Below are 26359 nucleotides of genomic sequence, written 5' to 3'. Positions count from 1 at the left end.
CGTTTTGCATGGAAGGATGAATGCGAAGCAGCGTTCCTCAAGTTGAAGGAATACTTGGTGACGCCACCGGTGCTTTGCAAGCCACGAATGGGCGTCCCCCTCCGATTGTACTTTGCGGTGACAAAGTGGGCCATTAGTTTTGTGCTAGTCCAGGAGCAAGACCAAGTGCAGAAGCCCATTTATTTCGTAAGCAAAGCCTTGCAGGGCCCAAAATTGAGGTACCGGTCGCTAGAGAAGGCGGCACTAGCAGTGATGTTCTCAGCCCGAAGGCTCTGCCACTATTTCCACAGCTTCACGGTGGTGGTGATGACAAACCTCCCCATCCAGAAAGTACTTCAAAAGCCAGATGTGGCAGGGAGGATGGTTCGCTAGGCGGTAGAGCTGTCAGAGTTTGATATCCAGTATGAACCTAGGGGGTCCATCAAGGGGCAAGTCTATGCTGACTTCGTGGCAGAGCTCTCACAAGGAGGAGACCCCCAAGGAGTGCAGTTAGGGTCACAGTGGATGCTCTTAGTGGATGGATCTTCCAACCAGCAAGGGAGTGGCACTGGAATAATTTTGGAGGGGCCTAATGGAGTGCTGATCGAGCAAGCTTTACGCTTCTCCTTCAAAGCGAGCAACAACCAGGCGGAGTACGAGGCGTTGATTGCTGGGATGCTGTTGGCTAAAGAAATGGGTGCTCAGAGCCTCCTGGCAAAAAGTGACTCACAATTGGTCACAGGGCAAGTAACAGGGGAGTATCAGGCAAAGGACCCACAGATGGCCGCCTACTTGAGGTACGTCGAGGTGCTGAAGAGAGCCTTTGCTGCGTTTGAGCTGGTGCATGTCCCTAGGGAGCAGAATGCCAAAGCTGACCTGCTTGCCAAGCTGGCCAGCTCAAGCAAGGGGGGAAGGCAGAGGACTGTAATCCAAGAGACCCTCAAAACGCGGTGAAAGTTTGTTGTGGACAACAGGGTGGATGTCCTTCATGTTAGTACAGCAAGGGGAAAGCCAAGGAACCATCGCTCTTTGAGCCAAGATACGGCGAGGGCACCCTACATCAGTGTTTACGCAACCTCGCCAGAAGAAGAAAAGGGTGTACAGGTATGCGCCTTGGAGGAAGGCGACACTTGGATGACCCCTTAAAGGCGATACCTCGCGGAGGGGATCCTCCCAGCGGAACCAGAAGAAGGCAAGAAGGTCAAGAGGAACGCCGCAAGGGTATACCTTAGTGGACGGGATACTATTCAGACATGGGTTTACGCACCCTATCCTGACATGCGTGAGTGGCGACGAATGCACCAGGATAATGGCTGAACTCCACGAAGGTATTTGTGGGAGCCACGTGGGAGGAAGATCCTTGGCATCCAAGGTAGTACGTGTGGGTTTTTACTGGCCGACGGTAAGAGAAGATTGTGTTTGATACGCCCAGCGTTGCAAGCAGTGTCAGAAGCCCGCTGATTGGCACAAGGCGCCGTCGGAGGAGCTAAGATCCATACACAGCCCATGGCCTTTCCATACTTGGGGTATTGATATCCTAGGTCCGTTCCCATTGGCGATAAGGCAGATGAAGTACTTAATCGTTGCCAACGAATACTTCACCAAGTGGATAGAGGCAGTGGCGTAGATCACTGCGCACAAGGTACAACACTTTGTTTGGAAGTACATTGTGTGTCGTTTCGAGGTGCCGAGGCGCCTCATTTCAGATAATGGCACCCAGTTCGCGAGCCAACAGTTGGGGAAGCTATGTACAGAGGTAGGAATCAAGCAGGTGTTCGCATCAGTTGAACACCCCCAGACGAATGGGTAGGTCGAGTCAGCAAACAAAGTTTTGTTGAGGGGTTTGAAGTGATTAGAGAAGGCTAAAGGGGCGTGGGCAGAAGAAGTACAAAGGATTGTATGGGCTTACCACACCACGCCTCAATCCTCCACCATGGAGATTCCTTTCAGCCTAGTGTATGGATCGGATGCCATGATCCCAGTGGAGATCCACGAGAGCTCGCCTCGTTTCCTAGGTTTCGTGGCAGAAGAGTCCAACGAAGAAAGGAGGGTGAACCTGGACCTGATAAATGAAGCTAGAGAAGAGGCGAAAATTAAGGTTGAGGTTGTGAAGAGAAGAGTGGAGCGTCAGTACAGCTCTAAGGTGAAGCTGCGACAGTTTCAGGTTGATGACCTGGTCATGAGGAAGGCTCACCCTTACGAGTTAGAAAACAAGTTGTCTCCCAAGTGGACTGGACCGTTCAGAGTAACCAAAGCCAAAGGGAATGGTTCGTATAAGTTAGAGACTCTAGAAGGGGGCCCTATCCCACGTAGTTGGAATGCGGCAAATTTAAAGTTTTATTTCAGTTGAAATTTTGTAAAGGGGACACTCTTTTTCCCTCCCGAGGGTTTTTTAACGAGGTCACCCAAATAAAGAAAAGAAAAGTTTAAAATATTTCTGCCTTAGTTTTTCCCTTTCTTGTAAGATCAAAGATCAAAGAAGCAAAGACAAAGATGGGGTGTTGCCAAGTTGAGGCGTCGCCAGGCTAAGGCATCGCCAGGTTAAGGCGTCGCCAAGTTAAGAACTAGTCAAGATGAGGCGTCGCCAAGATAAGGCGTCACCAAGATAAGGCGTCGCCAAGATAAGGTGTCGCCAAGCTAAGGCATCGCCAAAATAAGGCGTCGCCAAGCTAAGGCATCGTCAAGCACAGGCGTCGCGAAGATGAGGCATTGCCAGATAAAGAAACGAAGGTCAGATACAAAGCAAGATAACAGGTATGTTGAGCGTAAGTTAAAATCCAGGCGCCTAGTCCTTGAGCAGGGGTTAAGGGATTCCTTCGGGACGCCCCCTCCTCGAGTATGAATAGCTAGCCCCGGTACCAGATGTCAGTATAAGTTAAAAATCCGGGTGCCTAGTCCTTGAGCAGGGGTTAAGGGATTCCTTCGGAACGCCCCCTCCTCAAGTATGAATAGCTAGCCCTGGTACCAGATTTCAGTGTAAGTTAAAAATCCGGGTATCTAGTCCTTGAGCAGGGGTTAGGGGATTCCTTCGGGACGCCCCCTCCTCAGGTATGAATAGCTACCCCCGGTGTCTGGTGTTTTAGACACCTTGAGGACGATACGGCGCTGCCTTAGTAGGCCTCTCCTCAGGTGTGGGCACCAAACACAAAGAGATAAGGGCTAAGTTGCCCTGGTGTTTTAGACACACCATGGACGATACGGTGCTGATTGTGTAGGCCTCTCCATGGGCGTGGGCACCAGAACGCGACTTTTATCCCAAGTGTCTAGATACGCTCAGGACACCCAGAGCAGGTCCCTCCTCGAGCATGGGCACCCAGTACAGGCAAAGATAAGTCCTCCCCACCCTTGATGGGCAATGGCGAAGCAAGCGACGCCTTCATAAGGAAGAATCCTCGCAGATACGAACGCTAAGCGAGTTTCTGAGCGAAAGGAGCAAGAGAAGGATGTGCCTAACACCCTAAGAAGAAAGAACAAGAGGGGGAGACACGTGCTACCTAGAGAGTTAAAGACAAAGCAACAAAGAAATGCCTCGGAGGCCAGTACCAGCTAAGCCTTTGATGCGGAAAAGAAAACAGAAACAGAAAAAGCGCAAGAAGAATTGAAAGCAAATGGCATTTAGGCGAATTCCAAAGTTATAAATATAAGCAAGGTAGATTATCAGAATTACAAGTAAATTCAAATGATTGTCAATATAGATTTACAAGAAAATAAAGAGGTTAAGATTAGCGCAGCTCATTACCCAAGGTCAAGGGGAACGACCTTCCCGTCAACAATATGGTTGAGAGGGCTGCAATTGGAGGTGTCAATTCCCGGGTTTTCACAGGCCGCTTGAGCTAAGGCCTCCTTAAATCCCTCTGAAAAGGTGTCAGCCATGTTGTCGATGACTTTTCCTTTGGCCCGCTCCAAATTTTTGATGGTGGAGTCTCGGGCTTCCCTCTCTACGATGAGCTCCTTCTTGGCCCTCTCCAGCTCTTCGATCACGGAGTCCTCAGAGGCTAGCTGCTTCTCGAGAACCTCCTTCTCCACTTGAAGCTTGTTCAGTTCCGCCTGAAACTGATTATGCTAAGATTGAAGAAGGCTGAGCCCTTCCATCTGTGCAGCTAGCTCTCCTTCGATCTTCTCCAGCGATTGCTTTCGGTCAGCACACTGGTTAGCAAGTTGTTTCTGTTGAGCCGCGGAAGTTCGCATCGCCGCTTTAAGAGCAGCGATTTTGGATTTGAGGGATGCCACCTGAGTAAGGAGCTCAGTGCCAGCTCGCCCTGCGTCATGTAGACGTTTGCAGGCTTCTGCGTTGATCTCTCTGGCGCTTCTCAAAGAGGCTTTGTAAACCTTCTCTTGGCACGCCCAGTCGCGGCACAAGCTCTCCTTTTCTTCCTTCAAAGTAGCCACTTTCTGTCGGAGAGCTTGGAGCGTGCGTGCCTCGCCAGCTGATCCTGCCGGTTGACTTAGCGCAGGAGCGTTGCCTCGTCACAATCTTCCTCACCAACTTGACACCACGTGCCCTCCAAGTCCACTCCACAGATAGCCTCTCTGAGAACCTGAAAAACACACAGTGGCGCCTCTGTGGCCGGTGGCGCTCCGACGCCCAAGTCAGTGACCAGAACACCCAAAAACTAAGAGAGAATATGCTTTGTAGGACCGTACTGTAGGCACACAACCCTAGCAGTATCAGCCGTAATGAAAAACGTACCTCTGCAAATTCTGTTAAGGTTACCTTTATAGCTAGGTTTCTTGTCTCTCTAGGCCGTTATGCTTTTGGACGCGTGGCTCGCATCCAGCCCTGCACGTGTCACCATCTGGACTGGGATAGCAGGTAGCGCCCAGCCCTACACGTGTCGTCATCTGAGCCAAGGCAACTTGAGCGTCATTTCTCCATTGCTCCCAACCCTACACGTGTCATCATCTAGGTTGGAGTAACTGGTAACATCCAACCCTACACGTGTCGTCATCTGGATTGGGGCAACTTGAACGTCATTCTTGTGTAGTAACCAGCCACACAGCTAAGTCCTCCACTCAAGGAGCAAGCTAGCGCACAATGCGCTGTGAAACATCACCCGACAAGGCGAGTATCGGATGCAACAAAGTGCATCATCTCTGTGATATCGCTCGTCGCAAGTGCCACCTTCCTTACTGCTACGCCATGCATGCTCTAACTGAGGAAACCTTGCCACCAACGAATGTCCCCTCTGGGAATCCTGTCGCTGATGAGCAATTCGTTCCCTTCAACCCACTCAGCCTTCACGCCCCAGGCTGGCGCAACAGTCATCTTACTCAACTTACACGCTTGAGATTACCCTTCTGAGCCTCTAACAGTTTTAACTGGGTTTACTGGGAGATTCGGCGATGTGCTCCTCGTGGCGACGTGTAAACCACCCGAGCTCCTAGCATTCCTCGGCGATCTCTCACCACCTGATCTCCTAGCACTCTCATACGGCGACTGCGTCGCAACTCTGGTGACCGCCGGTCACGCACACTAGAGATCGGAGAACGCCGACTCAGTGTAACCGGCGACTATGCTCACTTCTGAACCATTCATCTTTTCTAGCCTACGTGTTCCACCGAGCACGCCCCACCTGGGCACGCGCAAGACACGTCATCGCACCCGATGACCTGGTCGGTACACCAGCCTTGGACTTTGCTTGGGCATGCCACTCAAGGGCAACGCCCAAGAAGGCACCCAGATAGTAAGGCATGCCCTCTGACCGTGGCACCCCGGAAGATTCACCTGGCGACAACCTCTCATTGAAGCCCCTCATCAGCTGCATGATGGGAGGGGGAATCGCTATAAGTTCAAGGGTAGTTGTTGGGGCGGTTGGTGTTGTTGTTGTTGTTGATGTTGGAGTTGGTGTTGGTATTGGTACTGGTAAGGGCATAGACTCCACCACCCCCTCATATTGGACTGTTTGGCGTGGGGGAGATGTGGCGCTGGGGGGTTGTCCCTCATAGACCCCCCGCGTGGAGGTGAAGAAGAGCGCGAGTAGACAACCCAATTGGTCCTCCTTCTTTTATAAGCAAGCCCCACATCCGAGTCGTCATCCTCGGAGGAAACGACAAGCACCCTCTTGTCTTTGTCGAGAGGGGCTATGAAGGGAGCACTAGCTGCAGCCAGTGGGACTGCAGCGATGGGGAGGGGTGAGTTAGGTGTTTGGAGTGTTGAAGGAGAGTGGGGTGTTTCGACTGTGGAAGGTGCCATGACGGATGGAGATATGAGAATCATGGGTTTTGAAGAAGGCGTTGAAGTTATACAACCGCAAGTCACCCAGATGATTCTCTACGTCCTCAACGGTAGTGAAGGTGGTGCATTCGTCCAAGAGCTCGTCAGAAGCCCATGGATAAAGGGCCTCGTAGTGAACCCTTGGGGGAGGAGGATTCGGCGTTGTTTTTGTGCGTGCCATAGTTTGATGAGAAGAGCTGAAGAATGAAGAAGAGGAAGGGTTCAGCGAATGAGGTTAAGACAGAAAGGAAGTGAAACCCTAAAAAAAACCCTACCCACGCGAGAAACCCTGAAAAAAGGGAAGAACGAGAAAGCAGAGGAAAGGGGAAGAGCAAAGTGATGCAGAAATATAAACAGTCCCATGCAGATATGAAAGCAATACAGTAAAGAGGAAGAGTCATCAACGCAGAAAAACCATACCTTTTGTGGTGAGAGTTGCAAAGGTTTAAGCTTTTGCGAAGAGGAAGAATGCAAGAGTCGCGAGTTGCAGAGAAAGTCTGAGAAGATGAACAGTAGAAGAGAATGCGAAAGGAGTGAATGAAACAGTGCCACGAGTGCGTGTTTTTGAAAGTTATAACGTTAGCTCGAGAAGCGCTAACGACACTCATCCCCAGCCGTAGGATCGAGCCACGTGTCGAAGGATTAACACGAAACTTAAAGCGTCACATCTTCAGCACAGAAAGCATCGCGTCAGACGCTCAGGAAGTGTCACGTCAACTGCACAAGGGAATGTCACGTCAGCAAGAATGCCACGTGGACAATAGGACGAGACCTTAGTCTTTTCGCTAAGAAGAAGTATCAGCTCAAGACTGGGGGGCTTGTGTACCGTCCCGTCCCCGGGTGTTGACCAAAGTCAAAGTCAACATATAGTGGGACCACTCAAGGGGCCCAAATAAGGCAGTCAACAGATTGACTGCTTGAGCCGTCGCCAAGAGAAGGCGTCGCTAAGTGAAGGCGTCGCCAAGTTGAGACGTCGCCATACTAAGGCGGCGCCAGGCTAAGGCATTGCCAGGTTAAGGTGTCGCCAAGTTAAGAAATAGTAAAGTTAAGACATCGACGGTGTTACCCCCCGCTGCCCATGGGTAGGAAAGACCATGGAGGGGGGCAACACCGTGAGGAAGTCTCGGGCCCCGATAGCTCAGAATAGCAATGAAGAGATGAGAAAGGTGGCTTCAAGGCCATAAGTTCTAGTACCAGTAGGGGGTAACCTAACTCGTGATGTACCCACGCCACCGCTGAGAGACCCTGGGACAGATACGACCCATGAGAAGGCCACGTCTAGGAAAGAACCATGTACATGGTATGAGAGAAAGGTAGATACACTCCCAAGGTAAGTGACTAAAAGCTGGGTCGCATAAGTTGGCACCCAGAAAGTCACCCCCTGCGCCAGATGCACTTCGAGGAAAGAGGACTCACACAATGGAATAACCCTAAGTTGGGTTACGGTGCTGTGAGACCCTCTACGTAGAATAACGATCAAGTCAGAAGAACACGTGGCAATAAGCACGTATTCATCAATGTTTTAGTGAAAGTTTGCTAAGGTACGCGTTAATTTAGTTTACGTATCAAATGTTTCAAGGTACATTTTTATACGCTTTCAATGCGCTTTAACGTGCTTTAAATGTAGAAGGTGTATAAAAAGGGGCCTTGGGACATTTGAAAAGGGATCCCGAGTTTTGACCTAATTCTCGCAGTTTTACACAGAACACAAACCCCAGTTGTTTTCGCTGCGCACCCACTGTGTGCACGAGACGATTAGGGCAACACAGTTTTAGTCACTCAGTATTTCTGAACACCTTCAGAGCATTCGTTTACGGTGTTCCGATATGGGGGTGCGTGACCTTTGATCTTTCTCGCTAGCTGACTTGATCGTCGGAGTGCAAACGGCCGCGAGGGCGCCCCTTTGTTCACTTCTTTTCAGGTACACACAGACGGAGCAGAACGAAGGTGCCCTAACTCGTGAGGGCAAGCCACGCATAAAGACAACCCAGGTCAATCGGCGGGAACAGGGACCGATGACTCCTCGCCCCTCCTCTCGACGTGCTGATCTCATGGACCCCTACCATATTATCTGCTTTGAAGGTTCAAAGTGTCTTTAGGATTTCCTGTATGACGGTCCTCTGTCTGCCCCTCTTGCCTGAACTAGCGAGTTTAACTATCAAGTCAGCTCGGGAATTCTGCTATCTAGGAATGTGTACCAGCTCAAATACCGAGAACGAATCCTTCAAAACTTGGACGTACCCTAGGTACGCGGCCATCTGAGGGTTTTTGGCCTGTTATTCTCCCGTCACCTGACCCGTGACAAGTAGGGAGTGACTCTTTGCCAACAAACTCTGCGCACCCATCTCCTTGGCTAACAACATGCCAACAATGAGGGCTTCGTACTCTGCCTGGGTGTTGCTAGCCTTGAAGGCGAACCGTAGGGCCAACTCCATCAATAGCCCGTTCGGTCCCTCCAAGATGACTCCAGCTCCACTTCCTTGTTGGTTAGAGGACCCATCTACAGAGAGCATCCACCGGAAGTTGGCTTCCTCTTGGTGTGCGTCTACCGAGGAGAGCTCTACCACAAAATCTGCGTAAACTTGGCCTTTGATAGGGCCTCTGGGCTCCTACTAGACATCGAACTCTGACAACTACACTGCCCATCGTACCATCCTTACCGCCATGTCCGACTTCTGTAGGACCTTGCGGATAGGCAGATCTGTCATCACCACCACGGTAAAACTTTGGAAGTAGTGGCGGAGCCTCCTTGCTAAGAACACCACCGTCAGGGCTGCCTTCTCTTGGTCCTGGTATCTTACCTCAGGCCCTTGCAATACTTTGCTCACAAAGTATATAGGCTTCTGCACTTGGTCCTGTTCCTGCACAAGGACATAACTGATCACCCATTCTGTCACTGCGAAGTACAGGCGGAGTAGAGTACCTAGTTGTGGCTTGCACAACACTAGGGGACTTGCCAGGTACTCCTTCAACTTGAGGAACGCCTCCTTGCACTCCCTGGTCCAGATGAACCTGTTCTTCCTCCTTAGACACTGGAAATAAGGGTGGCTCTTGTCTCCTCCAGTTGATACAAATTTGGATAGAGCGACCATCCGCCCTGTCAATTGTTGCACCTCCTTTACTGAGATTGGGCTCCTCATTGCGAGGATTGCGGCGCACTACTCTGGGTTCACCTCTATCCCACGCTCAGTGAGTAGGAATCCCAAGAACTTACCTGCTTCCACCCCGAATACACAATTTTTCAGGTTTAAGCTTCAATTTGTACTTTGCTATTGTTGTAATAGCTCTTCTAAATTAGCTACATGCTGATCCTTCACTTTTGAGGTCACCACCATGTCATCCCCGTAGGATTGCACGTTTCACCCTATCATGGGCGCGAGCATTCTATCCATTAGCCTCTGGTAGGTGGCGCCTGCATTCTTCAGCCCAAAGGGCATCACTGTGTAACAGTAGCAAGACAGTTCTATCATGAACGATGTCTTGCATTCGTCCTTGGGATGCATCTCTATCTGGTTTACCCAGAAAAAGCATCCAAGAAGTTTAGCATCCTGCAGCTCGAGGCACTGTCTACCAAGGCGTCAATGCTTGGTAGAGGATAAAATTCATTCAGGCATGCCTTGTTGAGGTCTGTGAAGTCCACGCACATCCTCCATTTCCCGTTGGCCTTCTTCACTAAGACGATGTTTGCTAGCCACTCGGGGTACTGAATCTTTCGTATGTGGCCGATGCTCAACAGCTTCTTCGTTTCTTCTTTGATGACCTGTCGCCGCTCTTCATTGAATTTTCTCCTTCTCCGGCAGACAGGCCTGATCTGGGGGGTCCATGGTGAGGCGATGACATAGGAAGTCAGGGTGTATGCCAGGCATGTCCGAAGCGGACCATGTGAAGGCGTTGAGGTGCCGCGATATGGCCTCGGCGATCTCGTCCTGCATCCCTTGGCCTAGTGACTTGCCAAGTTTGAACATCCTGCCTCCAATATCCCGCTTTGAGACGTCACCAGCCAGTTCGGGTCGCCTTTTTCCGGGCGATCTCTGACTGGGCGACCCCTTCTTCACTTGGTGCCTTGGTGGTGACTGTGAACACCCCTCTTTTTGTCTTGAGACTACTCACTACACCTTTTAGCCTCCTTCTGGTCTAAGTTGATGGTGATCACCATTCCTCCCAAGTCAAGCATCTTCATCTTCATATGCCTCGTCGACGCTACCGCCCTCAGCCTGTTTAGAGCGGGCCTGCCCAATAGTATGTTGTAAGCTGAGGGGGTGTTCACGACAAGGTGCCTGATATTCTCTGTGCGGGAGGCAACGCCATCTATGAAGGTGGTTCTTAGCTCTAGGTGCCCACACACCTTCACCTGATCTCCCGCGAAACCATACAAACAGCCAGTGTAAGGCCTCAGCTGATTAGGGGACTACTGCAGCTTGTTGAAAGTCGACCAAAACATCACGTCGGCCGAGCTTCCTTGTTCCACCAGCACATAGTGTACCTTTCTCCCTGTGGTCACTACAGAGATCACCACTGGGTCATTGTCATGGGGGACGACGTCTCGGAGGTCAAGGGCCTAATCTGCTTCTTGCGCCTCTACTGTCATCACCGCTTGTGCATACTTCTTTCTTTGGGAAGCGGTGCATCCTCCACCTGAGAAATCCCCCAAGATGGTGTGAATCTCGCCATGAACGGGTATCTCGTGCCCCTGATCTTCTCCCGGCGCTGTCAAATTTTGTGCTCCCTGTGACTCCACCAAGTAGTCCTTTAGGAACCCATTTTTCACCAGCTCGTCTAACTAGTGTCCCAGTGCCAAACAATTACGTATGGGATGGTCGAACGCTTGGTGGAACACGCACCAGGCGTTCTTGTTAGGCCTCAACTTCTTGTCAGTCTTTCCGGGCATCTTCAATCTCTCCGCTATGTTGGGGACAACAATTAGGTCTTTAAATTCCACTAAGAAGTTGTGCCTTGGTGGCACGTTCTCCCTCGCGCGCCCCCTAGTTTGGGGTTTCCTGGGCTCATAGGGTTGCTGCTTCGCTGGGACCCTCTTCTCCGTCGTTGCCTCATGCACCCTCATGGGCTGAGGTCGACCTGGTGCTCGCGGGCGTAAGGGAACAACGCATGTGCACTTCTCGTTGACCTCTCCTTCTGCGACAATATGGGCAACCGCTTTACGCCTAATCTCGCCGAAGGAATTGGGGCGGTTCCTGATGAGTGATTCACTGAAGGGTCTTGGCACGATCCCCTTCCTGAACGCGTGTACCATTATGGTCTCGTCCTTGGTGTTCAGCCTCACCACCTGTGCCCCAAAACGATTGAGGAACTCCTTCAGGGACTCTCCCTGCTACTATCTTACGTTGAAAAGATCGTAAGAAATTGGTGGGGGAGCCCAATTGGCTATGTACTGCTATTAGAACAACTTAGAAAGTTGTGCCAATGACGTCACGTGCCCATCAGGGAGGCTGATGAACCAATCTAGCGATGTGCCCGCCAGCGTGCTCATGAACAACTTGCAACACACCGCGTCAGAGCCCCCAACCAACATCATCTGCGTGTGGAAGGCTGTGAGATGAGCCTCTGGGTCTTTTACACCTATGTAGGTGGCTTTGGGCGCCACGAACGTGGCTGGTATCACGGCGTCCACGATCGCTTGTGAGAATGGCATTGGGAAATCCCTGGGTGGTGTGGCAGGTTCTTGCTCTTCCACCTCACGTTCCCCTGCTTGATTTCGCACATCCATGCGCAATTCCTCATTGGTTCTGCACAATTCTTCGTTTCTTGCTTGCGACGGAGCCAGATCAATCTGGATGTGTTCTTGATCCGCTCTTGATGCCACCACCGCTTCTTGGAGGGCCTGCATCGTTTCCATGATCTGCTGCAGGGTGAGGCTCTCGTCTCCGTTTGGTGCAACACATCCTTGCCTCGTGTTTCTCATCTTGATGGATCTTTTCGTATTCTTGTGAATGGGACGAGTTTTAGATCGTGCCCCACGATGGCCGCCAAATGTTCCCGCCGGTTGACTCAATTGCCTTCGTACGTCTACGACGATCACACGCCCAATTCTCTTTGCCTTCATTCGTGCCTTTCTACTATCAAACACTTGAACCTGCAAAGACAAAGGGGCGCCCTAGAGGCCGTTTGCACTCCGACGCTCAAGTCAATGCTAGGGCTAGGAAACACCAAAACACTTAGCCGTAAAGCTCTGTGAAATTTGTGTGTGTATTCGCCTAAATGTTGCGTACCTGATTAGGTTTGTTACTTCCCTTTTATATACTCTAGGGTTCCGCTGTTTCAGCTACCCGTATTAGGGTTTCTGAGGGTGTGCCTTAACGCCACTATCACCCACTCTTAGGGCAATCTAGCGCGTAAGGCTCCCTTACCGGAGTGCAACCTCTAATGGGATGACCACCTGGGTACCAACTTGTGCACCTGATATCTGGGGCCATCCGTCTTGGGAATGCCTTAGCTGTTCACGTGCAATGCATGCAGTCTACCCTTGGAATGCAACCCTTATGGGCCTTAGCTATTCACACCACACGCATGTGCCCCTCGTGATCTAGGCTTCTCCCTACTGGTAACTGGTGTGTTGTTTGGGATCCACCTTTCGTGGCCCAGCTCCGCTGTTTGAGTCACCGATGTCCGATGTCACATCGCCCTCACTCTATTGCCAAGGACACATCAGCACATCCTGATGATCGACGCCTGACCACTCCGTGACACTCTGGGCGTACCGTTTGCGAGGCACTCTGGGCGTACCGCTTGTGGGACCCCGCTTACGTGACCGACGCCTGACCACTCCTCGACACCCTGGGCATGCCGTTTGCATGGCACTAGCCCATGCCGCTCGTGGGACCTAACTCACGTGGCCCACCTCTACTAGCAGTCAACTACGAGCGAGGAATGATCGGTACAGATAAGCAAGAAATGTTTGGTCCAACCTCGACAGTGGATCTTTCTGGAGTTGCCCGGGGTGCTTCCTTTGTGGAGTTGTCAGGGTGCTTCCTGTAAAAATCCCTAATCATTCAAATATACAATGACATTTAATTGTATAAATTATCAAAATAACACCTCTAATTCTAATGTAAAAGTAACAACAATGTTGATTAGTTTTCTTAAGCATTTAAAACAGAAAAAAAGAATAAAAAAGAAGTAATGAAATTAGGTTTTTTATCAATTAGAATTAATTTATATATATAAACTAATTTGTCAAAGTTTTTTTTTCCAATATCTACATTCATTGCAAGAATAACCACATCCGTATAACAAATTATTTCAGGATGAATCCAAATAACTTACGCAATAGTATAATACTCACTCCCTCCCGAGCAACTTGAAAGTCATAAGGAAAAATGTGTAGTAGTATTAGAATTGTTTGTCACAACCATGACCAGAAAGCCTATTATCTGAATTATGAAATCCAATATTTGAGTTTTGTGAGGTGAATAAGTTGGGGCATAGGAAATCCTAGTAAGCATCCGTTGAAGGCAATCTCTTAAGCTGATGACATGATTTATCATCCAGTAGTACATAATGCTTGTGTAGGGAAGAACCAAAGTCCCTGCGTATCAAATGAAGGAAATCTTCATGAATGAGAGCATGAGAAGTCATGCTCATGTTCCACATCATTTATGCCACCACCATCATAGTCAATAACACTATTTTGTTTAGTAAAATGTTCCTTTTCTGTTTCAAATTTATTAACAAAGCTGCTATCTGGCACATATGCTCTACTTTTCTTGTTAAGCTTACTACTACGGACTTCAGCAATTTTAGTTGCAACCAACACATCTTGTGAATGGCTTCTTCGTGGTTAAGACCATATACCTACAGAGTGCAACCTGTTATCATCAAGGTTCATGATACAACTTAACAACATGATTGGCACTACTGTAGTCCGTACATCCATGGTCTTTTTACCCCCATCATTGCCAGGATCAATAATAAACATCTTCCCATCATTGTTCCCCATTAAAAACTGCTCAACCAAATTATTGAAAACATGTCTTTGTTAGAATATGTGACCTTAAACAAGATGGGGGGTGAACTGTTTATAAAAGATTTTCGAAAACTTTCAAGGTTTAATGAAACTTAGTGAAGAAATCCCGAAGAGGAATCAAGTTAGCCAAGAACATAATCTATTTTAAAGTGAAACATAGAAAAACAACTGGTTGTTTCTTCGATTCAATCGGTTGTTTATACAAGTAAAATTATAAACAACTTAAAAACAAAATTTAAAAGAGACCAGGGAAAAAGAAATGCACACAAGCAGTTTATACTGGTTCACTCTTACAACAAGAGCTACATCCAGTTCCCAGAAACCACTAGGTAATCCACTAAACAATCAAACTAGATTACAAACACCACACACCAAAGTAGTGACCTTGAACCCCTCAAGAAACACACTACCTTTGGCAAACCACACCAAGAGTATTGATCTTCAACACCTCAAGAACACACAACACTCCCTGGCAAAACAACAACAAAAATACAGAAGATTGAGAAAAGAAATACACCTCAAAAAAGTACAACTGAAAAGAATACATTTGCAATCCTATTCCACTCTCACTTGAAAATCCAAAGCTTGATGTGAGTCTTGAAAACTTGAGATCAAATATGCCAAACTGAATTTCTCAAAACTATTCTTACACTTCAGAAACATATAACAAACTATTTATATTTTCCTAAGATTGGTTAAAACCATTAATGAAAGAGCGTATTCAGTTAGAAATCATTTAAGACAGATTCACCATTCAAAACTGAATTCTGTTAGGATTTTCAAAGAAATAATCGGTTGAAAACACGAAGAACCAATTGATTTGGTTTGACAGTTAAGTCAACCAAGGCAAACAACTTTCAACCTTTTTCAAAACCTCTAAGAGAAAAACAACCGATTTGATTCGACAAAACAACAGGATGTTTTTCACTTAGTTTGAAAAACATTTAATTTAAAAAAGGTTTCAATTCACATTAGTTTTAGATTCAACAAAAGAGTAGATCACACTTTAATCTACCCAGATCCCACCCACAACAGCAACACCAGTCTTTCATCAAACATCTTGGATTTGGATTCTTCAAAGCTCTTGATCACTCTTGATCAACAATCTCCCCCTAGACAAATCCCTGGTTGCTTGTGTTGGTCGTGTTTGAATCTGAAACAACACCTGCAAAACAGAAAGTATGCAATCCAGAGCATCTCTAATAGCAGGTTATGATGACACATCAACTAGTTTTCTACATAACCACAAGAGTAGAAAAACCATCCACAAACTATGCCAAAACTAACCAAACTACAACACCAAATCAATCAGCATATGCAACAGAAATTTAAAGCATACTTAAATAAGAGTTATAGCAGTTTTAAGACAACACATAAACCATATTCTCCCCCTATTTGTCTTCACAAATAGAATTAGGAAGACATAAAAATAGATTTAAGAAAGAGTTTGGGAATCAAGAATTCCTAACTCATTTCTTAAAAAGAAAAAACATGTCTTTTGGAAAAGGTTTTGTGAATATGTCAGCAAGTTGCAGTTTTGTTTCAATGAATTTCATCTCACAATCTCCATTGTTCACATGATCCCTTATGAAGTGATGGCGAATCTCAATGTGCTTTGTTCTTGAATACTGAATCTGATTTTTGGTGAGATTTATAGCATTTGTATTGTCACAAAGCAAAGGGACCTTGCTAATCTTTAATCCAAAGTCTTCTAGCTGCTGTTTGAGCCAAAGAATTTGTGCACAACAACTTCCAACATCAATGTATTCAGATTCTGCACTGGAAAGAGCCACACAAGCTTGATTCTTGCTATGCCAAGAAATAAGACTTGATCCAAGAAGATGACATGTGCTACTTGTGCTTTTTTGGTCTAGCTTACACCCTACAAAATCAGAATAAGAATATCCAATTAAGTGTATAGGAGAGTGATAAGGATACCATAGACCAACATTGGTTTTTCCTTTGAGATATTTGAGAATTCTGTTTGCAGCCTTGAGACCAGATTCCTTTGGATTTGCTTGGAATCTTGCACAAAGACACACGACAAACATGATATTCGGTCTACTTGTTGTGAGATAGAGTAAGGAACCAATCAATCCTCTATATTTGGTTCGACCTACCCCTTTTCTAGCCACATCAGCATCCATATAACAACTTGATGGCATAGGTGTGCTAACTTCTTTGCAACTTTCCATTTCAAATTTCTTGAGAATTTCTTTGCAATACTTTGATTGACATAGAAAAATTCCATCTTTGGATTTCTTGACCTGCAGTCCAAGAAAGAATGAAAGCTCCCCCATCATAGCCATTTCAAACTCACCTTGCATGGCAACCACAAATTCTTCACTTAAACTATCTTTGGTAGCACCAAAAATGATGTCATCAACATAGATTTGGACCAAAATAATTTCAGAATTTGACTTCTTGATAAAGAGAGTCTTGTCAATCATCCCTCTCTCATAGCCATTGGATAAAAGAGAGTTACCAAGCCTCCCATACCACTGCCTTGGAGCTTGCTTAAGCCCATGCAAGGCCTTTTTCAGCTTGTATACATGGTTGGGATGTAAATGATCTTCAAAGCCCGATGGTTGTTCAACATAGACTTCTTCATTGATGATTTCATTGAAGAAAGCACTCTTAATATCCATTTGAAACAGTTTGAATCCACTCATACAAGCAAAGGCCAACATCAACCTTATAACTTCTAATCTTGCAACTGGAGAAAAGGTTTCACCATAATCAATTCCTTCTTCTTGATTGCAACCTTTGGCAACTAGTCTTGTCTTGTTTCTAGTGATCACACCTGCCTCATCTAACTTGTTTCTGAAGACCCATTTGGATCTGTACCGACCCGTCCTCGGGCGTTGACCAAAGTCAACATGCGGAAGGACCTGCCAGGGGCTCCAGGGAGGAAGTCAATGTATTGACCACCTTGGGCGTCGCCAGGTATGAGCGTCGCCAGCTTTGGGCGTCGACAGGTTTAGGCGTCACCCACCTTGAAGGCGTAACCCGTTGTCCTGAGAGCGTGCTTTGGCCTGGATGATGTCACCCCCCGATACCCACAGGTAGGAGCGACCGTGGAGGGGGCGGCAGGGAGTGAGGCGGTACGGTAGGGGTCTGGAGGCCTCGGGCCTCGGTATGTCAGGAAGTAAACATAGTTAAGAAAGGTGGATTTAAAGCCACACCCTCAGTACCAGTAAAGAGGGACCCCTATCCACAGCTTACCCGCGCATGAGGTGTAGGAATGCAGCAGAACGCACCACCGCTGATGACCTCTAGAGCAGATACGACCTATAAGAGGCCACGCCTAAGAGGAGCATCTACATGCAGGGTACGTGGGTGGTTCAGGGGAAACGACTCAGAAACGGGTGCATCAGTTGACTCCCGTGCAGTCACCCCTGGGTGCGCCAGCACTCCAACAAGTCTACCACACATGCTGGGATACTCCTAAGTATGGAATACAACGTTGTGAGGTACGCTCACGAAGTGAGCTTAAGTCAGGGAAGCCACGTGGAAGAAACACCAGCAAAGGTATATAAGGCACAAAGAGAAACAACATAAGGTACGTTTTCCAAATACTCTGTCATTTGGCAAACTGTACGCACTTGTGAACTTGAGAGAGAATAGGAGAAAATTTAGTTACGCACCTCTAGAGCATAGTTGTTGCCCTGTTCTGATATGGAGGTGCATGGTGTTTTCTGCCTCGTTTACTGACTTGAGCGTTGGAGTGCAAACAGCGGCGAGCGCGCCATTTGTCTGTGTTGCAGGAAATCTTCACAAGAGGAGGAGTAGACTCGAAGATCCGCATTCCACCGTTAGAAGATACGCACGAAGGTGCTCGAGTTTCTGGTAGGAACAGGATCCAATGATGTTCATCTCATCTGACTTGGGAACAGAAACCATATATCATTCCTAGTAAACTGATTCAGCTCTTCATGCATTGCAACCACCCATTTCTCATCATTAAGAGCTTCTTCAATTGTCTTTGGTTCAACTTGAGAGACAAAAGTTGTGTGCCTGCAGAAGTTTAAGACAGTACTTCGTGTAGAAACACCCTCCTTTATCTGCCCAATGATGTTTTCCACAGAAAGATCCCTTGGAATTCTCCATTCCTTAGGCAACTCATCCTGCTGCAGAATTTCAAGCGGTTGTTTCAACAAATCAATTGTTGTTTTTCTGGACAGGGTTCCAACTTCTGCAGAATGATGTTTTGTTCATCCTCTTTTGTGTTGTTCTTCGAGGATTTCATATCTTTGTGATCAACTTCATCAAACACCAAATGAACACATTCTTCTACAATCATGAGTCTCTTGTTGTAGACCCTATAAGCATGACTATTTGAGGAGTAGCCAATAAAGATGCCATTGTCAGCTTTTTCATCAAACTTTCCCATATTTTATTTCCCATTATTCAGAACAAAACAGCTGCATCCAAACACTTTTAGGTGACTAATGTTTGGCTTCCTTCCATTGAAGATTTCGTAAGAAGTTTTCTTCAAGATTGGCCTTATGAGCACTCTATTCATCATATAACAAGAGGTGCTAACAACATCAGCCCAAAAATATCTGGGTAGAGAGAATTCACTTAGCATGGTTCTTGCTTATTCTTCAAGAGATCTTTCTTTCTTTCCACAAGTCCATTCTGTTGAGGAGTTCTTAGTGCATAAAAGTTGTACATGATCCCCATCTTTTCACAAAATTTGTTGAATTTCTCATTTTGAAATTCCCCTCCATGATCACTCCGTATAGAACCAATGCTACTGCTTTTTGTGTTTTGTAGTCTTCTAGCAAGCTTTTTGAAGGCAGAGAAAGCATCACTCTTTGATTCCAAGAAGAGTGTCCTCGTGTACCTAGAAAAATCATCAACAATAACAAGAGCATAATAGTTACCACCAAGACTCATGGTTCTTGAAGGACCAAACAAGTCCATGTGCAGCAGCTCAAGGGGTTTTGAAGATGAAACAACATTCTTTAATTTGAAGGAATGTTTGATTTGTTTCCCCTTTTGACATGCTTCACATATGTGGTCTTTCTCCAACTTGAGATTAGGTAACCCTATCACAAGATCTTTTGAAATTAATTTGTTCAAATGATTCATGCGAATGTGGGCTATTCTTCTACGCCATAACCAAGATTCATCATGCTTAGAAAGAAGACAACCAATGGAACAAGAAGAAGAGATATCTAAGAGATAAACATTGTTGATTCTTTTACTAATCAACATTACTTCCTTTGAGTTGGGAAGACAAATCTCACAGGAGTTTGGCTTGAAGATGACTTGATAACCCTTGTCACACAGTTGGCTAATGCTAAGCAGGTTTTGTTTTAGACCTTCCACACACAAGACATCATGAATCAATAAGTTGCTCTTGTCTCCTATAAAGCCTCTTCCAAGAATCCTTCCCTTGTTGTTTTCTTCATATGTCACATGCCCTTCTTGTTTGAAAGTGATGCTCACAAACTTAGATTTATCTCCAGTCATGTGTTTGGAACAACAACTATCCAGGTACCACAACTGCATGCTTTCTATCAAATTTCCCTACAAAAGACAAATTCAAGTACCAAGATATGGTCCCCTTACAAAAGTGGGTACTTTTGTATTACATTTATCATTGGGAACTTAAGAATCTTTGGGAATCCATCTCATAATACCTTTAGGAACATAATATTTCCTAATTCTACAGAATCTAACATAGTGGCCTCTCTTCATGCAATAAAAGCATGTAAGAACCGGTTCTTTCGATTTTTCAATCGGTTGTTTTTCTGGCAGTTTTGAAAAAAAACTTTGAAAACTTATTTTGCTTGCTCTGTGGATTAAAACCTAATCTTACTTTTCCTAAAACACAATTTTGAGATGCCAAGACATTCTCAAAGTTGGATTTACCCTTTGAAAGCTTATCCACAGTTTTCACAAGGTAGTGAATCTTCTTTTCAAGAGATTCACAATTTTCACAAACAAGAGAGTCACACTTGCAAGAAGAGTTTTTGTAAAGCATTTCAAGATTTTTAAAATCAGTTTTCGAATTCTCCAACTCTTCTTCTAGTGCCTTGACTCTATTTTCAAGCCAGTTGTTCAACCCTTTCAATCGGTTGTTTAAGAGAGCCAATCAGTTAGCTTCCTCATGAGTTTCTTTAAAATCTTGAAGCAATTGACTATAGTTTTCAACATTTAAAGAAGTACAAGAACTTACACTACTTACATCGTCTTACTTTTTGGCCATCAAACACAGATTTGCTCCTTTTTTATTTTGCTTTCTTTTCTTTCTTGCTTGACTTCTTGTCCTTACTCTCTTTACTTCATTGATACTCTCACGAGTTGCTTTAAGTGTATCCCACATCAACTTAGCAGATTCACATTTTGAGACTTTGAAAAACTATTTAGAATTTAAGGCATAGGTGATAATATTTTTTGCAATGCAATCAAACTTTGCTCTTTTATTTTCATCATCAGTCCATTGGGACCAAGGTTTTTCAATAAAAACATCATCTTTTTCAAACTTGGGAATAAAAGGGCCATTTTCAATAGCATCCCACATTTCTCTATCAAGAGATTCAACCCTAAACCCTAAACCCTAAACTTGAGTAACTACAAGAACTTAGCTCTTGATGCTAATTGTTAGAAAATGTGAGCTTAAACAAGAGCGGGTGAATTGTTTATAAAAGATTTTCGAAAACTTTTGAAGGTTTAATGAAACTTAGTGAAGAAATCTAGAAGAGGAATCAAGTTAGCCAAGAACACAATCTTTTTTAAAGTGAAACACAGAAAAACAACCGGTTCTTTCTTCGATTCAATCGGTTGTTTATACCAGTAAAATTATAAACAACTTTAAAATAGAATTTAAAAGAGATCAGAGAAAGAGAAATGCACACAAGCAGTTTATACTGGTTCACTCTTACAACAAGAGCTACATCCAGTTCCCAGAAACCACTGGGTAATCCACTAAGCAATCAAACCAGATTACAAACACCACACACCAAAGTAGTGACCTTGAACCCCTCAAGAAACACACTACCTTTGGCAAACCACACCAAGAGTATTGATCTTGAACACCTCAAGAACACACAACACTCCTTGGCAAAACAACAACAAAAATACAAAAGATTGAGAAAAGGATTACACCAGATCAAAGTACAACTGAAAAGAATACAATTGCAATCCTATTCCACTCTCACTTGAAAATCCAAAGCTTGATGTGAATCTTGAAAACTTGAGATCAAATATGTCAAACTGATTTTCTCAAAACTATTTCTTACACTTCAGAAACATATAACAAATTATTTATATTTCCTAAAGATTGGTTAAAACAATTAATGAAGGAGCGTATTCAGTTAGAAATCACTTAAGACAGATTCACCATTCAAAACTGAATTATGTTAGGATTTTCAAAGAAACAATTGGTTGAAAACACGAAACAACCGATTGATTTGGTTTGAAAGTCAAGTCAACCAAGTCAAACAACTTTCAACCTTTTTCAAAACCTCTAAGAGCAAAACAACCGGTTGATTCGACAAAAGAACAGGTTGTTTTTCATTTATTTTGAAAAACATTTAACTTAAAAAAAGGTTTAAATTCACATCAGTTTTAGATTCAACAAAAGAGTGGATCACACTTTAATCTACCCAAATCCCACCCACACAGAGCAGCAACACCAGCCTTTCATCAAAAAATCTCCGTCTGAGAATCGTAGTTCCTTGATCAAGAAATCTCTCACCTACAAAGACAAAGGGGCGCCTTGACGGTTGTTTACACTCCGACGCTCAAGTCAGTATTAGGGCAAAAAAACTCCAAGTGTACATCGTAGCTTCAATCTTAGAAACCCTGTACCTTGCTAGGGTTCTTGGCACCCTTTATATAGGTTGAAACTAGGGTTTACCGTTGTGTTGTTACCCTTGTCAAGGGTTCCTTGGGGAACGTCCTTGCGCCGCTATTTACATGATCTTAGCATATCTGGCACATATAACATCCCTTAACTGGAGTCCAACGAATAACAGAGTGGCTGCCTTGGTACCAACTTGTGCAACTAATCTCTGGCGTCGTCTGTTTCTACGGGTGCCCTAAGTATTCACGTGCCATGCATGCAGCTTCCATTGGAAACCCTAACCCTAATGGTTCTTAGCGCCTCCAAGGGTTATTCTCATGTGTCACACCTATATGCGTTATACACACCATGTGCATGGATCCCTCGTGACTTAGGCTTCCCTCACATCCGATGTTTTACCTGATAACTTGGGATAATTCTAGGACCCACCTCGCGTGGCCCAATCACAACGTTCAGACCGCTGATGTCCGATCTCTCCCTCTATTGGCGAAGGCTGATGTCGATTTCCAACATCGGGGTCTATGGTACCAATGTCCGAAGAATGACCAATCCTCTGATAGGTGCGTCTGGGGACCACCTTACATGGCCCCCTTCCACTATCAGGCACCATTTCGTGATGTCTGAAGTCAGCCCCTCGGATCGATGACCGGGGACTGGTCGGGACACAACCCCCCAATCTCGAGTTGCAACTTGTTTCAGTGAAGAGACTAAGTGGTCGCGCTGGGCGACCTACGTGGCACTGGGTAATTGGCGTGAACAATACACCAAAGGGACGTCTCACCACACTTCTTAGATCAACGTACAGGTGGCAAGATCAACGGTTGGGACTTGTTGGCGCTTGAACTTCTTCGTGCACTGTTCAAACCCTTAAACTCTTACGCTCTCTTCACTGTTTCATCACTTTCACTTAAGCGAATATTTCCCTCGATTATTTCTGTGAAACGCTCTCTCTTCTCTCTTTTGAAACCTCAAACCTTCGAACCTCAACATTCAAAGGTATGATCTTTCCTCGATGAATGCTCTTGCTTTATGATTTCGCTGTCCATAACATGCTATAACTTCCTGGGACTGTTTATGTTTTCTGCATTTTAGGTTTCTTGCACATTCATTTCCTCTGTTTTACGCATCGAGTCTCTGTTCTCTGGCTTTTTTCTGGTTTTGTCGAGTCACACCATCTTCCTCCTCTAAAGTTTCATTTTTCTTCTCTTTTCTAGCTCTTCCTTCAGATTCTAGCTCAGTTTCGTCTCCATCCCGTGTTCCATCTACAACACCAAACCCTCCTCCTTTCGCCTCCATCTATAAGTCCTTATACCACTGGGCACCCGCTGCTATTCTAAATGAGACCTCCAGCTTTACCTCTCTTGAGAGTATAGCTGCTTATAGGAAGAAGCAGACCTCACAAATCACGCGTTTTCGGTAAAGACCACGACAAGTTCGTGAGAATGGTGGCTTGCAGAGTAGGGGAGTCGGTGTGTGTTGATGAGTCTTCAGACCCCGAAGGCCCTTTCTGTTTTATCTACTCCACTATTTTTATGAGGCTTGGGCTTCGATTACCCTTTACCCCCTTTGAGCGAGCACTCCTAACTGAGGTGAACGTCGCCCCCACCCAACTGCACCCCAACAGCTGGGCAAGCTTCTTCTTCTTCAAAGTGAAAAGTCCAGGCAAGAAGCTGTGGGTAAGCTTTAACAGCGTCGTTGGGATGGTGCTTTTAACACTCTTCCAGCAATCCTACAAGAGGGTTAAAGAAGCACTTCTTCAAAGTGCGGTGCAATCGGAGGGATCTCACCTTTTTAGATGGGTTCCCTCTCTACTGGGTGGAGAAGCCAAACCTCCAGAAGCCCAGGTGCCTTGAGGACCTTTCCCCTCAGGAGCGGGAAGTATGTGACCTCCTCTCTAGACTCCATACCTCCTTTAGTACATTCGAGCTGCTCAAACTTGAGTTTAGCCCCAAGGCCCTTAAGAGTTACATCGGTACCCTTCTTATTCCTTTCTTATCTTTGTCCGCACCTTTATTTGTTTTATTGTTATTACCTACGTGTCCCGACTTGCTGTCTTCATACAGATATGGGCTTTAACAAAGACAGGAAGAAGAAGTTGGCCGAACTGCTTGCCAAGTGCAGAGCGGCCGCTGCTGGCATGGGCACTTCAACGCTTAGATCTCCTCTAAACTCTGTCACTTCTGCTCCTAACACCACTGAGCCAGCCCCTGTCGATAGGTAGAAAGGGGTGGTGGTGGTGGTTGTTGATTCCGAGGATGAGGATACCTGTACAGGCCTTGTCTTCAAGAGGCCAAGGGTGAGCGAAGCCGCGGTGCCCTCCCATTCTACATCTGGCAGACTCACCCCGCCTTCAGGGATAATCCTCCGAGTGCTTCCTCCCCATGCGATCTCGTGGTACACGAAGGTGGGGGGGAGACCGCCCCTGAAGACTGCCCAATGCCTCCTGCTCCCGAGCTCCCTGTGCTCCTCCAACAAGCCCTCAAGTGCTTCCAAGACAAGGAGATGTTGGAGAGCTTGAGCGGCAACCTCTTCCAATACCGCGTGGCCTACGGCCTTGGAGACTTCCTTGTCACATCCAGCCTTGCCCTAAGTAAAGCTTAAGAGAAACAAGAACTCCAAGCTAGGATGGCAAAACTGAAGGAGGAACTGGCCCTCAAGACCAAGGTTTTCTCCAACCGCGAAACTGCCATGTACCAGGAGTTGGCAAGTCTTCGCCCATTCGAGAAGGACGCCAAAAAGCTTTTTTTTGACAAGATCCAAGCGACCGTCAATCTGGAAGCGAAGATCTTGCCCCTTCGCAACAAGGTGGTTGACCTGGAGGAGAAGGTCGAGGGGATGCAGGCCAAAATGGCCAAGTTGGAGGAGAGGGCCACCCAGCGCGAGGTCCGGCTGGGGCAGGTAAAAGTGGAGCTGGCCGAGAAAGTTGAATTCTTCAAGAAGACAGAAGAGGAGCTCAACAATGATGTTGTCGATGCTTACGGTGAGGGGTACCAAGATGCCATGGCTTAGTTTTCCTATGTGCATCCTGAGGCGGATCTTTCCCCTTTTAGTGAGCCCAAATGGGTCGTGATGGGCAACTCGTGCTTAGAGAGTAACTGCCCTGTAATTCTGTCTTCTTGGTGAAATATTTGCTCCTCGTATATATATTTATATCTTTATAACCATTTGTCTTTCCTTTAACTGCTTGTCTTAGCTGCTTTAGCTTGCATTTTCCTGCCTTTACTTGCATCGACTTCAACGAACAGCGCCTTCGACATAGATTCCCGCTTTAGATAGCACGCTTGAATATACATTTTATCTTGTGTGCACGGATCTCTTAACGGGCTCGACCTTTGTTTGAGGATAAACTCCTCTTGCTGTTTTTACTCTTCTTCTTGCAAAGTAAGGCTTCCTGCAGATCTTGTCCTTACCCCCCCTAAGATCGAAGGGAGTATCTTGCTGGGATCATTGGCGAATCACATCATTCTCAACCTTGGCTTACTAACAAAGGGAGAGGTGCGTCCTCCCGATCTCGACCCTGCATTACAAAGGTAAGGGTGAACTTAATTGATGAGCCATGTTGTTCGACCCTGGAGTTTATACACAAGAGGGGGGCTCCGTAAGGAACTATACTGCCCTCATCTTGGTGTTTCTAACTCGGGTGAACGACTCTTACCGACCTCATCCTTGCTGTATACCGTTCTCAACTGAATAACTGAATATTTTATTTGGGTGACCTCGTTAAAAAAAAAACCCTTATGATGGAAAAAGAGCATTCCCTTAAAACGTGTACAATGCCAAACATCTTTAACTAAAATAAAACTTAACATTGGTCGCGTTCCAAGTTCGAGGGATCGCGCCACCCTCTAATATTTCGAGCCTGTATGCTCCATTCCCAAGGGCCTCCGTTATTCTGAAAGGACCGGTCCACTTAGAAGATAGCTTATTTTCTAACTGGTACGGGTGGGACTTTCGCATCACCAGGTCGGTGACCTGGAACTGCCGAGGTCTCAACTTGGAGATGTATTTGTACTCCACCCTCCTCTTCAAGGCTTCACCCTTGATTCTTGCTTCCTCCCTTACTTCATCTAGTATGTCCAGGTTCAACTTTCTCTCTTCGTTGGACTCTTCGACCACGAAGTTCTGGAAACGCGGTGAGTTCTCTTGGATTTCTATTGGAATCATTGCGTCCGAACTGTACACCAAGCTAAAGGGTGTTTCCTTGGTTGTGGACTGGGGAGTAGTGTGGTAAGCCCACACAATTCTAGGAACTTCTTCGGCCCAGGTCCTCCTGGCTTTGTCTAGCCTTCTTGATATGAAATCAATAGCAAGATAGAGATGATTCTTTGACATTCTATGGAATCAACTTGAGTTGGAGATAACTTAG

General features: G+C 46.0%; 2 protein-coding genes across 2 annotated transcripts; both read left to right on the top strand.

Annotated features, from left to right (window-relative positions):
• The first annotated feature begins 504 nt into the window (after positions 1-504).
• LOC137806559 (uncharacterized) lies at positions 505-933 on the top strand. The gene has a single exon (XM_068606757.1). The coding sequence runs from the start codon at positions 505-507 to the stop codon at positions 931-933; it is 429 nt and encodes a 142-aa protein (XP_068462858.1).
• A 979-nt stretch (positions 934-1912) lies between these two features.
• Positions 1913-2329, top strand: LOC137806548 (uncharacterized). Its single transcript, XM_068606747.1, has one exon. It carries the CDS (start codon positions 1913-1915, stop codon positions 2327-2329), a length of 417 nt encoding a protein of 138 aa, XP_068462848.1.
• The last annotated feature ends 24030 nt before the right edge of the window (positions 2330-26359 follow it).

Source organism: Phaseolus vulgaris, chromosome 11 (assembly GCF_000499845.2).
Source record: "Phaseolus vulgaris cultivar G19833 chromosome 11, P. vulgaris v2.0, whole genome shotgun sequence".
In the NCBI taxonomy this organism is placed as follows: Eukaryota; Viridiplantae; Streptophyta; class Magnoliopsida; order Fabales; family Fabaceae; genus Phaseolus; species Phaseolus vulgaris.
The sequence above is the reverse complement of the archived record's forward strand: the minus strand, read 5'-3'. Positions and strand labels throughout refer to the sequence as shown.

Bases quoted from the DNA above. Each gene is read 5' to 3' on its own strand.
- LOC137806548 (XM_068606747.1), top strand. From the start codon at position 1,913: ATGGAGATTCCTTTCAGCCTAGTGTATGGATCGGATGCCATGATCCCA.
- LOC137806559 (XM_068606757.1), top strand. From the start codon at position 505: ATGCTCTTAGTGGATGGATCTTCCAACCAGCAAGGGAGTGGCACTGGA.